Source organism: Lutra lutra, chromosome 8 (genome assembly GCF_902655055.1).
Source record: "Lutra lutra chromosome 8, mLutLut1.2, whole genome shotgun sequence".
NCBI classification, from domain to species: Eukaryota; Metazoa; Chordata; class Mammalia; order Carnivora; family Mustelidae; genus Lutra; species Lutra lutra.
The window spans coordinates 30,173,984-30,190,092 of record NC_062285.1 but is presented as its reverse complement, the minus strand read 5'-3'; the positions used below and the strand labels follow the sequence as shown (position 1 = coordinate 30,190,092).

At 33.3% G+C, this 16,109-nt stretch overlaps 1 protein-coding gene across 1 annotated transcript in view; it reads right to left on the bottom strand.

Annotated features, from left to right (window-relative positions):
- Positions 1 to 1,069: 1,069 nt before the first annotated feature.
- CCDC7 (coiled-coil domain containing 7) overlaps positions 1,070 to 16,109 on the bottom strand; it is a 404,782-nt gene continuing 389,742 nt past the window's right edge. The window contains exons 40-42 of the mRNA XM_047741462.1: positions 15,444 to 15,536; positions 3,862 to 4,084; positions 1,070 to 1,230 (exon numbers count right to left, since the gene is read on the bottom strand). Coding sequence (XP_047597418.1) covers positions 4,029 to 4,084; positions 15,444 to 15,536 — 149 coding nt within the window. The 3' untranslated portion in view covers positions 1,070 to 1,230; positions 3,862 to 4,028. The remainder of the gene's footprint in view (positions 1,231 to 3,861; positions 4,085 to 15,443; positions 15,537 to 16,109) is intronic.

Here is a 16,109-nt window from a genome sequence, read left to right as displayed (position 1 = left end):
TAATACATAGGTGTATTATTTCATTTAATTTTATTTCATTTGGGTTTTTAAGTAGATAAGAAACCAAAATAATAATTAATATCTATGAATAGTAAAAGTTGACAACATATTTTAAAAATAAATAAAACAGTGGCACCTGGGTAGTTAGTTCAGTCAGTTAAGCCTCCAACTCTTTAAAAAATATTTTATTTGTTTATTTGACACAGAGAGAGAGCACAAGTAAGCAGAGCATCAGGGAGAGGGGGAGAGAGAAGCAGGCTCTCTGCTGAGCAGGGAGCCTGGTGTGGGGCTTGATCCCAGGACCCTGGAATCATGACCCGAGCTGAAGGCAGCCACTTAACCAACTGAGCCACCGGGGCGCCCCATGCATCCAACTCTTGATTTCAGCTCAGGTCATGATATCAAGGTCATGGAAATCGAACCCGGCCTCAGGCTTCCTGCTTGGCACAGAGTCTGCTTGTCCCTCTCCCTCGGCTCCTCCCCCACCTCACACTCTCTCTGTCTCAAATAAATAATCTTAAAAAAATTAAAACAAATTTCCACTTAATTAGGAGCATATTATATCAGCATCAGCATGATCATCCATCAATCTCAGGGCCAAAAGGGAAAACAAGATCACATAAAGACACTAGACTACTACTCATTCAATATTTATAAGTTTTTTCCTTCTTATTCTTTTCAATATTCCTTTTAGTACTAGCATCAATTTAACTTGATATTCATTACTAACAACATTCCCATACAGAGTATGTCCTTAGAGTTTATAAATCTTTCATAGTTCAACTACAGCTAGTGGTATGATTTGTAGTTTTATTAAATATTTACCTATGATTCGTAGGTTTACTAAATATTATATAAGGAATAAAGACCTTGTTGTGACCTCTTCAATGAATTTCCAGTTTTAATGTGAAAAAGATAAAGCAAGATATTTTCTAAATTTAAGTTATTTTACCTGGAAGTGTAAGAAATGTATGAAGATGACTTTTTTCTATATAACATCATATAAAATGTATTTGCAAAAAATATGACACTTAAATAAACATGACATTATCAAAACATGCATTGATCAAATTTTATTTAATTGGTTTCGCATCACACCTGAAGATATTACAGGACTATTAGTGAATAGAAGCAAGCTGGAGCTTCAGCATAGAGCTCCTTTCTTAACATCAGCAACAAAAAAGCTTTGATCTTGAGTTTCAAGTTTGTTCCAGATGATAAAGAAGAATTCTGAAAATAAACCAAGTAATTAGAACTTTCATTTAATTCAGCCTCTAATATACACACATACATTTTTGAAACCTTCAGTTTTATGTATCTCTTGTTATTAGAGCATATGTTACATTAATTGCATGCCATTTAAAAAATATTATCTAGAACTTTTAGTTTTCAAAATCAGTGATCTTTCTCTCAATGCCAAAAAGTTGATTTTAGCTGGACTTTGGGAAGGACTCACACCTTCAGCAAATTATATAGTTAGGCTTCTCTAAGCCACCTTTTTGACGAGGACTTGGCCCTGTCCTTGGTCTGCTTTTAGCAAAAATACTGTTCAGCTAACTTTGGTAGGAACACTTCTACACTTGATGTCTCCTTTTGCAATTTCATATTGACCTCATCACTCTGCTCATTGGCTGTAAATCCCCAGCTCTCTTTGCTGTATTTGGAATTGAGTTCAATCTCCGTGCCGTATTCAAGTAGTCCTGAATAAAGTCATCAAAAACTAATGATGTACTCTATGGTGACTAACATACCATAATACAAAAAATAAAGCCTTCATTATCATTTAAACAAACGTCAGAATAATTTTTTAACAGCATTGTTAAAAAGGGAAAGGGCTTGCCTTATTTTTGATTACAGCCAAAGGTATAGGTATAGATATAGATCTATATCTATACCTATAGATATAGGTATAGATATAGATCTATATCTATACCTATAGATAGAGGTATAGATCCTACTAACTTTTGCCTTAATTCTGGCCTAATTTGAACTAGTCACTGTTCTTGGTTGAAACTGACATTGTCAGTTGTATTAAGTATTGTATTAAGGCACATCCTGCTACTGTAAAAAAGTACATTTTATCCAACAACACTGTTCAAATACTATTCCTGCCCCTACTTCTCCAGGGATCTGTTTTTACTTATGCCAGTCATTAATCAACAAAAATATTTCCTATATATTTTTCTGAATAGTTCACTGTCTTCCCAGGTCCTGATTAACTCTTGGATCAGTGATAAATTTTGAGTAGTGCTATCCAATATGGGAACCACAAACCACATATGGCTATTTAGATTTAAACTAATTAAAATTAAAGATCTAGATTCTTAGTCACACTAGCCACATCTCAAGAGTTCAACAACTGTATGTGACTCACAATTCCCTTATTAGAAGGCACAGGTACAGAAAATTTCCATTATCACAGGAAATTCTACTGGGGAGTGCTATGGAGCTAAAGTTGTAATTGACATGAAAGAGGTGGTTTGGGAGAATTTTTAAATGGAGCCAGTATAGATTGAATTTGTTCATTGAATTTCCTCTTCCAGTAGCTCTAAGATCTGGATTTTTAAAGAGTCAGCTGCAATTATTTGTATATGGTTCTGGGTATTAGTTGATTTCCCTTATATCATCAAATAATAAGTGGCATGTTTCTCAACTCTGGCAGCACATTTGAATCACCTACAGAGAATCTGGTTTAATTGGTCTGGGGAAGGGAACATAGAATTAGTGTTTTCTAAAAGCATTCCAGATAAATTCTATTTTGTAGACCGCCTTGAGAAGCACTAAATTAGCATATATGTTAGCTTATTTAATCAAATGATTACATAATATATATGGCACTGTTATCTGGGTAGTCCATAGGGGAAAACTGAGAAGCTGGAATGGATGCAGTTTAAGTAATCCCAGCAACTGCCATTTGTGAGTACAGATTGCTATGTTGAACTAAAATTTATGTTAAAAATTAATTCTAGAGAGAAACATAAAATTCACATTGCTCATTACCCAATTATTTGGCAACTTGCAATAACAATTTTACTATTCGTTTCTGCATATATTCTCTCCAAAACCCTCACAAGAGTTGTTAACATGTCCCAGCCTTGTATTACCTCTGGGATGTTTCAGTTTCAGAGAATAGATAATCAGTCATTAGTGAAGAATCATTCCATTTATTTTCTACTAGCTGATACTTTAAGCTCAATTTATTATTTCCATTTATCATATAAGCTATATGTTTTTTACTGTGTAATTTACTGTGTAAATTATAAACATTATCTTTAAATGAGATATTTTAGAAAATAACCATTATTTCATTAATTTTTCCATTTTATGTTTCTGAAGAAATCTATTTTTTCTTTAATTTTTGACACAAAATGGAACTCCATGTACTTAGATTAATATCAATGTTCAGTGATCTAATTTTGGCAGAGATGTGTGTGTGTGTGTGTGTATTCAAAGTTCAAAAGGATATTTTATAAATTTAAATACTCATGTCATTAATAATCCAGATTGGATTTAAGACCAAGTCATCCAATAGTATTACTCTCTCCAGGGCACAGGGAAAATGATGTGGTTAAAAATAATATTTTAATGTTATTAACATTGATTAGCAAGAATCATGTCTTTAAAATTATTAGCACTTAAATTTTGTGCCATTTCAAATTCTACAAAATATGCTCTATCAGGTTATTGTCATGAGGCATTTATGTTTACCTTATGTTTACTTCCTCTCCTTTTTGAAATTTGTTGTGCAGTGTTCAAACATTAACATTTGAATAAGCTGAATATTTTAATTATTCATCATTTAAAATGTAACTTTTTTTAAAATTAGAAAAAAGAGAAAGCATTGCAAACATTCAAACTTACCTGCTACCAACTAAACTCCTACATAATCTGGTCTCCCCTATTTTTCTAGGGTATTTCTCACTATTGTTCAATAAGCACCATCCTTTCAAGTTAGTGTTATTTTCATAAAGCTTCCACATTTGCACATTTCATTGCTATTTGCTCATGTTGCTTATCTTGACCAGAACTTAGTTTTTCCCAAAAATAGGGACGTGGTAGAGATTTCGGGCAGCAGGATGTGGCACTTTAAAGAAAAGTTATTGTGTGATTATAAAAAGTTTAATTTCATTATAGTTGACATAATTTTCATTATATGTGACATATGGAAAACATTATTATATACAAATAATAGTAACACTGGAAATGGAAATGGAAAAGCAGTACATGAATCATACAAGTACGTAAACCTATGTTTCTATAGAAATGATACTGGGACCCCTTAACTTAGAGCAATATAAATATAGTACAGTGGTTCTTCAAATTTAGCCTATGTCAGAATCACCCAGAAAACTTGTTAAAACAGATTGCTGGACTTGAACCCTAAAGCTTCTGATTCTGTAGCTCTGAGGTAGGGCACAATAATTTGTATTTCTAATATATTCCTAGTTGATGATCCGGCTGTTAGTCTAGAGACCATACTTTGACAAACATTGACAGAGAAATTTTAAAAATTTCAAATTCACTGGAATATTTTTTTAATACATATGATATTTATACTTAATATACTTATGGTTCTTCAAAAAATCAGTTTTAACTGAGAGACAATTTGTGTACTGCAAAAGAAAGGGGTCATAAAATTAGTGTTAGGGAGCAAATAGTGACAATTCCTTTTAGGCAGAAGACTCATGTTTGAACTGATAGAGACCAAGACTGGAGTCTAGAATAGTTATTTATTCAAATGATGTTTGTAGCAACATTGTTAGAAAACTGAAAACAACCAAAGTGCCCATTTAACTAACACAGGGCTAGTTAAATAAACTATGGTATGCTCAAATATAAAGGACTTTAAAAGAGGGTTGATTTTAACAGAAATAGAAAAAAAATCCTAAAATTCATATGGAACTGTTAATAACCCTGAATAGACAAAGCAATCTCAATAATAACAAAGTGGACTCATCACATTTCCTGATTTCAGTCTATTTACAAAGCAGTAGTCTTTAAAAATTATGGTAGTGGCGTAAGAATAGGGATCTAGACCTGTGGGACAAAATAGCCCAGACATAAACACATATATAGTCCAAAATTTTTGACATGGGCACCCTGAATATACAATGGAGAAAGGGTAATCTCTTCAATAAATGTACTGGAAAAACTGGAAATCCAAATCTAGAGACTGAAATTGCAACCCTGTTTTATACCACTCACTAAATATGAACTCAAAATGGATCAAAGACTTAGAGGTAAGACCTAAAATTGTAAAATTTCTAGAAGAAAACAAAATTTAAAAGATCATTGACATTGGTCTTTGCAATGATTTCTTGCAAAAGATACCATAAGTAGACAACAAATAAACAAGGGGGACCACATCAAACTACAGAGCTTCTTAATAAAGGAAGCAATCAATTGAAAAGGCATCCTACCATTGGGGAATAAATATTTGCAAGCCATATGTGTAGTTAGGGGTTAATATCCAAATTATAAAGAACTCCTATAACTCAATAGCAAAAAAGCAAATATTCCAATAAGAAATAGCAAAAGAATGGAATAGATATTTTTCCAAAGAAGACATAGATAAGGCCAATCAGTATTTGAAAAGTTTCTCAACACCACTCTTCAGAGAAATGCCAATTGAAAGCAATATATCACCTCACATCTATTAAGATGGCTATTATCAAAAAGATAAGAAGTAACAAATGTTGGCAAAACTGTGGAGAAAAGGAAACTTATACACTGTTGATGGGAGTGCAAATTGGTATAGCCATTATGGAAAACGGTTTGGTGATTTTTTTAAAATAAAACATAGAGCTAATATGATTCATCAATCCCATTACTGCGTATATAGCTGAAGGAAATGAAATCTGTATCTTGAAGAGATGTCTGCAACCCCATGTTCATTACAGCCTTATTCCTAAGAGCCAAGATACGGAAATAACCTAAATGTTATTTGGCAGTTATTTGGATAAAGATAATGTGATACACACACACACACACACACACACACACACACCACACACACACACACACACACACGTGCATGCACACAAACAGGAATATTATTTTCAGCCATAGCAAGGGTGTAAATCTTGCCAATGCCACATGACTAACTCTAAAGGGATTTATGCTAAGTGAAATACATCAGAGTGAGAAAGACATACACTGTACAAACTCACTTAAATAAGTAATCTAAAAAAACCCAAACAAACCAATATCATAGAAACAGTAAATAGAACAGAGGTTGCCAGGGACTGGTGGAAGGAGGAAACAGGGTGATATTGTTCAAAAGGTACAGAATTTCAGTTATAAAAAGAGTAAGTTCATAGGATCTAATGTACAACATGGTAACTTATAGTTAGTAATATGGTATGGTATATTTGAAAGTTGTGGAAAATAAATCTTACATTCACACCACACACAAAAAATCATTAACTATTTGAGGAGATGGATGTGTTATGTTTTCAAAATTTAATTATTAACTTTTAATGGAGAAAAAATTGATATATATTAGCCTCAGTACAACATAGTGATTTGATATTTCTCTACATATTACAAAATGATTACCACAATAAATCTAGTTAACTTCCAACACCATACATATGGTATTTGTCTTTTTCTGACTTACTTCATTTAGCGTAACACTCTCTAACTCTATCCATGTCATTGCAAATGGCAAGATTTTGTTCTTTTTTATGACTACTATTCTATTGTGTATATATACCACATCTTCTTTGTTCACTCATCAGTCGATGGACATGGCCTGTTTCCATAATTTTGCTATTGTAAATAATGCTGCTATAAACATATGGATGCATGTGTCCCTTCAAATTAGTTAGTATTTTTGTATTCTTTGGTAAATACCTAGTAATGCAATTGCTGGATTGTAGGGTAGTCTTATTTTTAAGCTTTTGAGGAACCTCTGCACTGTTTTCCACAGTGGCTACACCAGTTTGCATTCCCACCAACAGTGCAAGAGGTTTCCCTCTCTCCACATACTTGCTGACTTCTGTTGTTTCCTGTGTTGTTAATTTTAACCATTCTGACAGATGTGAGGTGGTATTTCACTGTAGTTTTCATTTGTATTTCCCTGATGGTCAGTCATACTGAATATCTTTTCATGCGTCTGTTGGCCATCTTCTTTGGAAAAATGTCTATTCATGTCTTCTGCCCATTTTTTAACTTATTTGGTTTTTTTTGTGTGTGTTGAGTTGTATCAGTCCTTTATATATTTTGGATACTAACCCTTATCAGATATGTCATTTCCAAATATCTTACCCATTACATTGGTTACCTTTTAGTTTTGTTGATTGTTTCCTTTACTGTGAAGAAGGTTTTTTATTTTATTCAAGTCCCAATAGTTTATTTTTGCTTTTGTTTCCTTTGTCTCAGGAGACATATCTAAAAAGGAAGTTGACATTGGCTATGACCAATGTCAAAGAAGTTACTGTCTGTGTTGTCTTCTAGGATGTTTATGGTTTCAGGTCGCACATTTAGGACTTTAATCTGTTTTGAATTTATTTATGGTGTAGGAAAGTGGTCCAGTTTCATTCTTTTTGCATGTTGCTGTCCAGTTTTCCCAACACCACTTGCTGAAGAAACTGTTGTGTTTTTTTTTAAATAGGATATTCTTCTCTGCTTTGTCAAAGATTGATTGACCATAAAATTGTGGGTTCACTTCTGGGTTTTGTATTCTATTCCATTGATCTATATGTCTATTTTTCTATTTTATACTGTTCAGATCACTACAGCTTTGTGATAAAACTTGAAGCCCTGAATTGTGATGCCTCCAGCTGTGCTTTTCTTTTTCAGGGTTGCTTTGGTTATTTTGGGGTCTTTTGTGGCTCCGTACAAATTTTAGGATTGTATGTTCTAGCTCTGTGAAAAATGCTGGTGGTATTTCGATAGGGATTGTATTAAGTGTGTAGATAGCTTTGGATAGTATATACATTTTAACAATATTTGTTAATCCAGAATGTCTTTCCATTTCTTTGGGTCATCTTCAGTTTATTTTATTGGTGTTTTATAGTTTTCAGAGTACAGGTCTTTCACCTCTTTGGTTATGTTTATTCCTAGGTATCTTATTTTTGGTTCTATTGTAAATGGGATTCCTTAATTTCTCTTTCTGCTTCTTCATTATTGGTAAATAGAAATTCAACAGAATGCTATATGTTGATTTTGGATCCTGTGACTTAATTCCTTTATCAGTTTGGGCAGTTTTTTGCTGGAGTCTTTCAGGTTTTTTATATAGAGTTTCAGGTCATCTGCAAATAATGAAAGTTGAACTACCTCTTTGCCAATCTGGATGCCTTTTTGTTGTCTGGTTGCTGAGGCTAAGACTTCCAGTGCTATGTTGAATAAGAGTGGTGAGAGCAGACATCCCTGCCTGTTCCTGACTGTAGAGGAAAAGGTCCCTTTATATGTTCCCCATTCACAGTGATATTAGCTATGAGTTTTTCATATATGGCCTGTCTTATGTTGAGGTGTGATCCCTCTAACCCTAGTTTGTTTAGAGTTTTTATCATGAATAGACATTATTATATTTTGTCAAATGCTTTTTTTGCATCTATTGAAAGGATCACATGGTTCTTAATCTTTTTTTTATTAATGTGATGTATCAAGTTGATTGCTTTGTGAATATTGAACGATCCTTGCAGCCTAGGAATAAGTCCCACTTGATCATGGTGAATGATGTTTTTAATGTACTTTTGGACTCAGTTTGCTAGTATTTTATTGAGAATTTTTACATCCATGTTCATCAGGGATATTGGATAGTTTTCTTTTTTAGTGGTGTCTTTATCTGGTTTTGATATCAGAGTAATGCTGGCTTCATAGGGTGAATTTGGAAGTTTCCCTTCCTTTTCTATTTTTTAGAATAAAAAAGAAGTATTAATTCTTTTTTAAATGTTTGGTGGTAGAATTTTCCTGTGAAGCCACTTGGCTTTAGACTTTTGTTTTGGGAGTTTTTGGATTACTGATTCAATTTCTTTGCTGAATATCAGTCTGTTCAAGTTTTCTGTCTTCCTGTTTCAGTTTTGGTAGTTTATATGTTTCTAGTAATTTATCTGTTTCTTCCAGGTTTTCCAATTTGTTGGCCTGTAGTCTTTCATAATATTTTCTTATAATTGTATTTCTGTGGTATTGGTTGTTTTTTTCTATTCTCTCATTTGTTATTTTATTTATTTGGTCTTTTTTCTTTTGTTAAGTCTGGCTAGTGGCTTATCAATTTTATTAATTTTTTCAAAGAAACTATTAATTTTAATTAATTAATTTTTTCAAAGAAGCAGCTCCTGGGGCTCCTGGGTGGCTCAGTTAGTTAAGTGTTTGGCTCTTGATTTCTGCTCAAATCATAATCTCAGCTGGTGGGATGGAGCTCAGTATTGGCTCATCAGTGTGGAGTCTGCTTGTCACTCTCCCTTTACTTCTCTGCCAGCTCCCATCCACTTGCTTGATCTCTCTCACTCTCTCAAATAAATAAATAAATAAATAAATAAATAAATAAATAAATAAATCTTTTTTTTTTTCCTTTAAAGAACCAGCCCCTAGTTTCTCCTTTTTTTTTTTTTAAAGTTTCTATATCATTTATTTATGCTGTCATCTTTACTCTTTCTTCTGATGGCTTTAGCTTCATTTGTTGTTCTTATTTCTGTTTCATCCTTTACATCTTAGGTTAATTTGTGTATTTGAGACTTTTCTTGCTTCTTGAGGCCTGTATTGCTATAAAATTCCCTCTAGGACTGGCTTTGCTGCATCCCAAAGGTTTTTAGACTATGTTTTCATTTTTATTTGTTTCCATGTATTTTTTAAAATTTCTTCTTTGATTTCCTGGTGGACCCATTCATTATTTTGTAGTATGTAATTTAACCTCCATGTATTTGTGGTCTTTCCAAATTTTTTTCTTGCGGTTGACTTCCAGTTTCATAGCACTGTGGTCAGAAAAGGTTCATGGTATGATTTCAATGTTTTTTACTTGTTGAGGCCTGATTTGTTACTTAATATGTAATCTATTTTGGAGATTGTTCCATGTACAATTAAAAAATGTGTATTCTGCTGTTTTAGGATGGAATGTTCTGAATATATCTGTTGAGTCCATCTGGTGTGTCCTTCAAAGCCACTGTTTCCCTGTTTTTCTGTTTGGATGATCTGTTCATTGATATAAGTGCAATGTTAAAGTCCTCTTGTATTACTGTATTACCATCAATTAGTTTATTTTTGTTATTAACTGAATATATATTTGAATGCTCCCATGTTGAGTGCCTAAATATTTACAATTATTATATATCTTGTTGGATTGTCCCCTTTATAATTATATAGTGTCACTTGTTACAGTTTTTGTTTTAAAGTCTATTTTGTCTAATATCAGTATTGCTACTCTAGCTTTCTTTTGGCATCCATTGTATGATAAATGTTTCTCCACTCCCTCACTTTCAATCTTCAGGTGTCTTTAGGTCTAAAATAAGTCTCTTATAGGCAGCATAAACATGCATCTTTTTTTTAAATCCATTCTGTCACCCTTTGCCTTATTATTGGAGCATTTAGTCCATTTATATTCAGAGTAATTATTGATAGATATGTATTTATTGGTATTCTATTACTTGCTTTGTCATAGTTTTTGGAGATTTTCTCTATCCTTTCCTGTGTTTGTCATTTGTAGTCTCTCCTTTCCACTCGAAGAATCCCCTTTAGTATTTCTTGCAGGCCTGGATTGGTGGTCACAAACTCCTTTAGTTTTTGTGTGGGAAACACTTTCTCTCTCCTACTATTCTGAATGGTAGCCTTGCTGGATAGAGTATTTTTGGCTGCAGATTTTCCCATTCAGCACTTTGAATATGTCATGTAGTTTCTGCTGAAAAATCTCTAGCTAGCCTTATGGGGTTTCCTTTGTATGTATGTTACTGTCTTTTTTAAATCTTGCTGCTTTTAAAATGTTTTCTTAATCACTATATTTTTGCAAATTTAATTACAATATGTGTTGGTGTTGGCCTGCTTTCATTGATTTTGTTGGGGGTCCTCTATTCCTCCTGTATCTGTAGTCTGTTTCCTTCTTCACACTAGGAAAGTTTTCAGCTGTGACTTCCTCAAATAAATTTCCTGACCCCTTTTCTCTTTCTCCTTCTTCTATAATACAAATGTTATTATATTTGATGGAGTCACTGGGTTCCCAACTTTTTTTTTAAACATTTTATTTATTTATTTGAGAGAAGAGAGAGACAGTGAGAGAGAGCATGAGCGACGAGAAGGTCAGAGGGAGAAGCAGACTCCCCGTGGAGCCGGGAGCCCGATGCGGGACTCGATCCGGGGACTCCAGGATCATGACCTGAGCTGAAGGCAGTCACCTAACCAACTGAGCCACCCAGGCGCCCGGGTTCCCCACTTTTGTTCTCATATTCCATAATATGGAATGTTCAGCTTCATTATTTTACATTATTTTGTCTTTTATATCACTTATTCGTTCTACTACTTCTTTTAGCCTTGTGTTGTTCATTGCAACCAGCCCATTTCTAATCTCAGTTATTGCATTTTTCCTTTCTGACTGATTCATTTTTTAACTCTTGGGGTAAGAGCCTCCCTGAAGTCTTCCATTCTTTTCTCAAGCCGTGAGTAGCCTCATGATTGTTGCTTGGTTTAAGTTCTCCATCAGGTATGTTACTTGTATCTTTCTCACTTAGATCTCTAGCCATGGCCTTATACTGTTCTTTCATTCGGGATAAATTCCTCCATCTTTATATTTTGTCTAAGTCCTTGCCTTCTTCTCTGTGTTAGAAAAGCCAGATACGTCTCTTGCTCCTGAAAATAATGGCCTTACAGGGAAGAAGTCATATATAGTGCTCAGGGTCTGGTACTTCAGGGGATGTCTTTGATATGTGCTGCATGTTCTCTACTGTTGTGTTCTGGCTGCTCTATCCTTCAGGCTAATTTTCTGCAGAAGCTCTCCTTGACCTCTGTGGACAATGTTTTGTCCCTGGCCTGAGTGTGGTGGTTAACTAATAACTACATTGATATTTTATTTTCATTTATTTTTATAGTGTTTATTCTGTGCTTAGATATAAAGGAATACACAGATAATACACTTTCTTCCAAGTTACCCTTATATAGTTCAGAAAAAAAATGATGTTTATGATAGACACACACACATACATATATATGTGAGCATAGGGAAAATGGTAGGACAAAAAGATAATATATGAACAAGTAATGAATCTAGGTATAAGCTATATGAAAATTCCTTCTGGATTTCCTTCAATTTCTCTGTAAATTTGAACTGATGGAAAAATTTTTAAAAAATTAAAATCCTATTGTACAAAAAACTTCTACAATAATAAAAGCAACTAAAAGAAAAATAAGCAAAGACTATAAATAGATAATTCATGGAGAAAATTAAAATAGCTAATAATATTAAAATATGCTTAGTTCTCATTAAATATAAATAACCCTCATTCAAGAAAAAAACATTTTTACTATGCATTTATTTTTATTTTTATTATAAAATATAAATAATTTTATATTTACATAAATAAATAATATAAATAATGTATAATTTACCATTTAAACCATTTTTTTCTTTTTTCTATTTTTTTATTTCTTTTCAGTGTTCCAGAATTCATTGTTTATGCGTCACACCCAGTACTCCATGCAATACGTGCACTCCATAATACCCACCACTAGGCTTCCCCAACCTCCCACCACCACCCCCCCCCCCGCCGGCTCCTCCAAAGCCCTCAGATTGTTTTTCAGAGTCCACAGTCTCTCATGGTTTGTCTCCCTCTCAAATTCCCCCAACTCCCTTCTCCTCTCCCCATGTCCTCCATGTTATTTCTTATGCTTCACAAATAAGTGAAACCATATGATAATTGACCCCCTCTGCTTGACTTATTTCACTTAGCATAATCTCTTCCAGTCCCATCCATGTTGATACAAAAGTTGGGTATTCATCCTTTCTGATGGAGGCATAATATTCCATTGTATATATGGATCATATCTTCTTTATTCTTTCATCCACTGAAGGGCACTGTGGCTCTTTCCATAGTTTGGCAACTGTGGCCATTGCTGCTATGAACATTGGGGTACAGATGGCCCTTCTTTTCACTACGTCTGTATCTTTGGGCTAAATACCCAATAGTGCAATTGCAGGGTCATAGGGAAGCTCTATTTTTAATTTCTTAAGGAATCTCCACACTGTTTTCCAAAGTGACTGCACCAACTTGCATTCCCACCAACAGTGTAAGAGGATTTTACCATTTTTAAGTGTGTAGTTCAGTGGCACTAAGTGCATTCACACTGTGTAGTCATTACCAATGATCTTCAGAACTTTTTCATCTTGCAAAATTGAAACTCTACCCATTAAGAAATAATTCTCCATTCCCATTTCCCCAGCTCCTGGCAACCATCATTCTACTTACTGTCTCTATGAATTTGACCATATGCAATGTATGCAATCATACACTGTTTCTCCTTTTGTGATTGGCTTACTCCACCTAGCATAATGTCTTCCATATTCATCCATGTTATATGGTATAACATACTGTTATCAGATTTTCTTTCCTTTTAAGGCTGAATAATATTCCATCACATACATATGCCATACTTTTTCAGTTCATTCATCACTGTTGGACACTTGAATGACTTCTATCTTTTGGCTGTTGTGAATGATGTTGCTATAAACAAAGATGTTTTCATGTCCCTGCTTTCATTCTTTTGGGCATATATCTGGAATGGGAATTTCTGAATCATTTGGTAATGCTTTATTTAATATTTTGAGGAATAATCATACTATTTTCCATAGTAGTTGTACCATTTCACATTCTTACAATTAGTAGGAATCCCAATTTCTTCATATTCTCACCAATGTTTATTTTCTTTCTTTTTTTCCTTTTTTGTCTTCATAATAGCCATCCTGGATATGAAGTGATATCTCGTTGTTTTGATTTTCATTTCCTTAATAAATAGTGATGTTTACCATATTTTCGTGGGCCTATTGGCTATCTATATCTCTCCTTTGGAGAAATGTCTGCTAAAGTCCTTTTTCCACTGTTTTATAAAGTTTTTTGTTTTCATTGTTGAGTCTTTAAGAGCTCTCTAAATATTCTAGTTGTTAACTGCTATTCAGATATATGATTTGCAAATTTTTTTCTCCCATTCTGTGGATTTCCCTTTTACTTTACCAACCTTGCCTCTTGATGAATAATTTTAAAATTGTGATAAAATCTGTCTTTGTTTATTTGGCTGCACCTTTGGTGTTGTACCCAACAAATTATTGTCAAATAAAATGCCTTAGATTTTCCCCTACATTTTTACTTAAGACTTTTATAGTTTAGCACTTAGTTTTAGATCTTTCATCTACTTTGAACTATAAGGTAAGGTATAAGATAGGGATCTCATTTCACTCTTTAGTATGTGGATATCCAGTTTCTCCAGTACCATATGTTTTAAATTCTCCTTTTCCCATTGAATGGTCTTGGTATCCTTGTCAAAAGTCATTTGACCATATATGTGGTGCTTTATTTCTTTGTTCTCTATCCTCTATCCTTATTTTGTATGTCTGTCTTTAGGCCAGTACCACACTGTTTTGCTTACTGTTGCTTTGTACTAAGTTTCAAAATAATGAAGTGTGAGTCCTCCAGCTTTGTTATTTTTCAAGATTATTTTGATTATTCAGGATCCTTTAAGATTCCATATGAATTTTAGCATAGAATTTTTTTATTCTTTAAAAAACATTGCTGGGATTTTGATAGGTATCACACTGAATCTGTAGAACACTTTGTATAATATTGATATAACAATATAAAGTGTTTCGATCTATGAAAAGTCTAGTGCTGGCTATGATGCTGGGATATGAGTCTTTCATGAATTTACTAGCAGAATTAACTATGATCATTTGAAAAGTAATTTGGATTTATATATTAAATAAAAAACATAGATACCTTTAATACAATACATGTTTACATGCTCTATTTTATAGAAATATAATCACCATGGTGTATGTGCGTATATATATATATACACACAGTGAAATTTTATTGTACCATTGCCGATAGCAGCAAAAAGTACATTGATAAAAATCTAAATGTAATTCAGTAGAAGAATGGTTGAATAAAATATAGCACATTCACATTATAGAATACCATAAAGCAACTTAAAGGTATGATGTAAAAAAGAAATCTATATTACCAATTTATCTATATTGGAGGTAAGTAGGATCCGTCCAAATGATCCTATTATGTATAGAACCAGCAAACTTAACATATATAGTTTTGTGTGTGTGTGTGTGTGTGTGTGTGTGTGTAAAACACATGTTTAAAGAAAGGTTTAGAAAAATATACTTGACTCATTGACTCATGGTTGTCTGGGAAAGGGAGTCCATAGGTTTAAGGTGATTGGCAAATAGAAACAATGGAAACACAGTATAAAGTTTTATTTCATTTGTCTTTATATAGCAGTGATTTTTTTTTTACCTTCATAGATAGGTTTTCTAGTTGTAGAGATTATAGCAGGCAGAGTATTCGTAAATCCAACATGTTTTTTTGAGACAGAATTTTTTGGATGCCCTAAAAAATGAAAATAACATTATTATCTTAGAAATATCCTGATTCCAACTTTTAAAAATTTATAATAAATCTTAACCCACTTCTAAAGCACAGTTTCCTTAAATTTTAAAAAATAATTTAGAACATCTTTACTAACACACTTATTTTCTCTCTTGTTTTTCCTTGTTGGTCATTTGATATTTATAAACAAAACCAGTAAGAGTGCAAATCCAGAAAAAGAAATAATAGAAATAGTGTATGTAAAAATACCCGAGGAAGAGTTTTTTTTCTTTTAAGTATTACAATAAAAACTACTTTAACAATTAAATTGATAAATTCTCATATAAAATTTTTTTTTAATTTTTTTATTTTTTTCAGCATAACAGTATTCATTATTTTTGCACCACACCCAGTGCTCCATGCAATCCGTGCCCTCTACAATACCCACCACCTGGTGCCCCCAACCTCCCACCCCCCACCCCTTCAAAATTCTCAGATCGTTTTTCAGAGTCCATAGTCTCTCATGGTTCACCTCCCCTTCCAATTTCCCTCAACTCCCTTCTCCTCTCCATCTCCCCTTATAAAACAGAATCT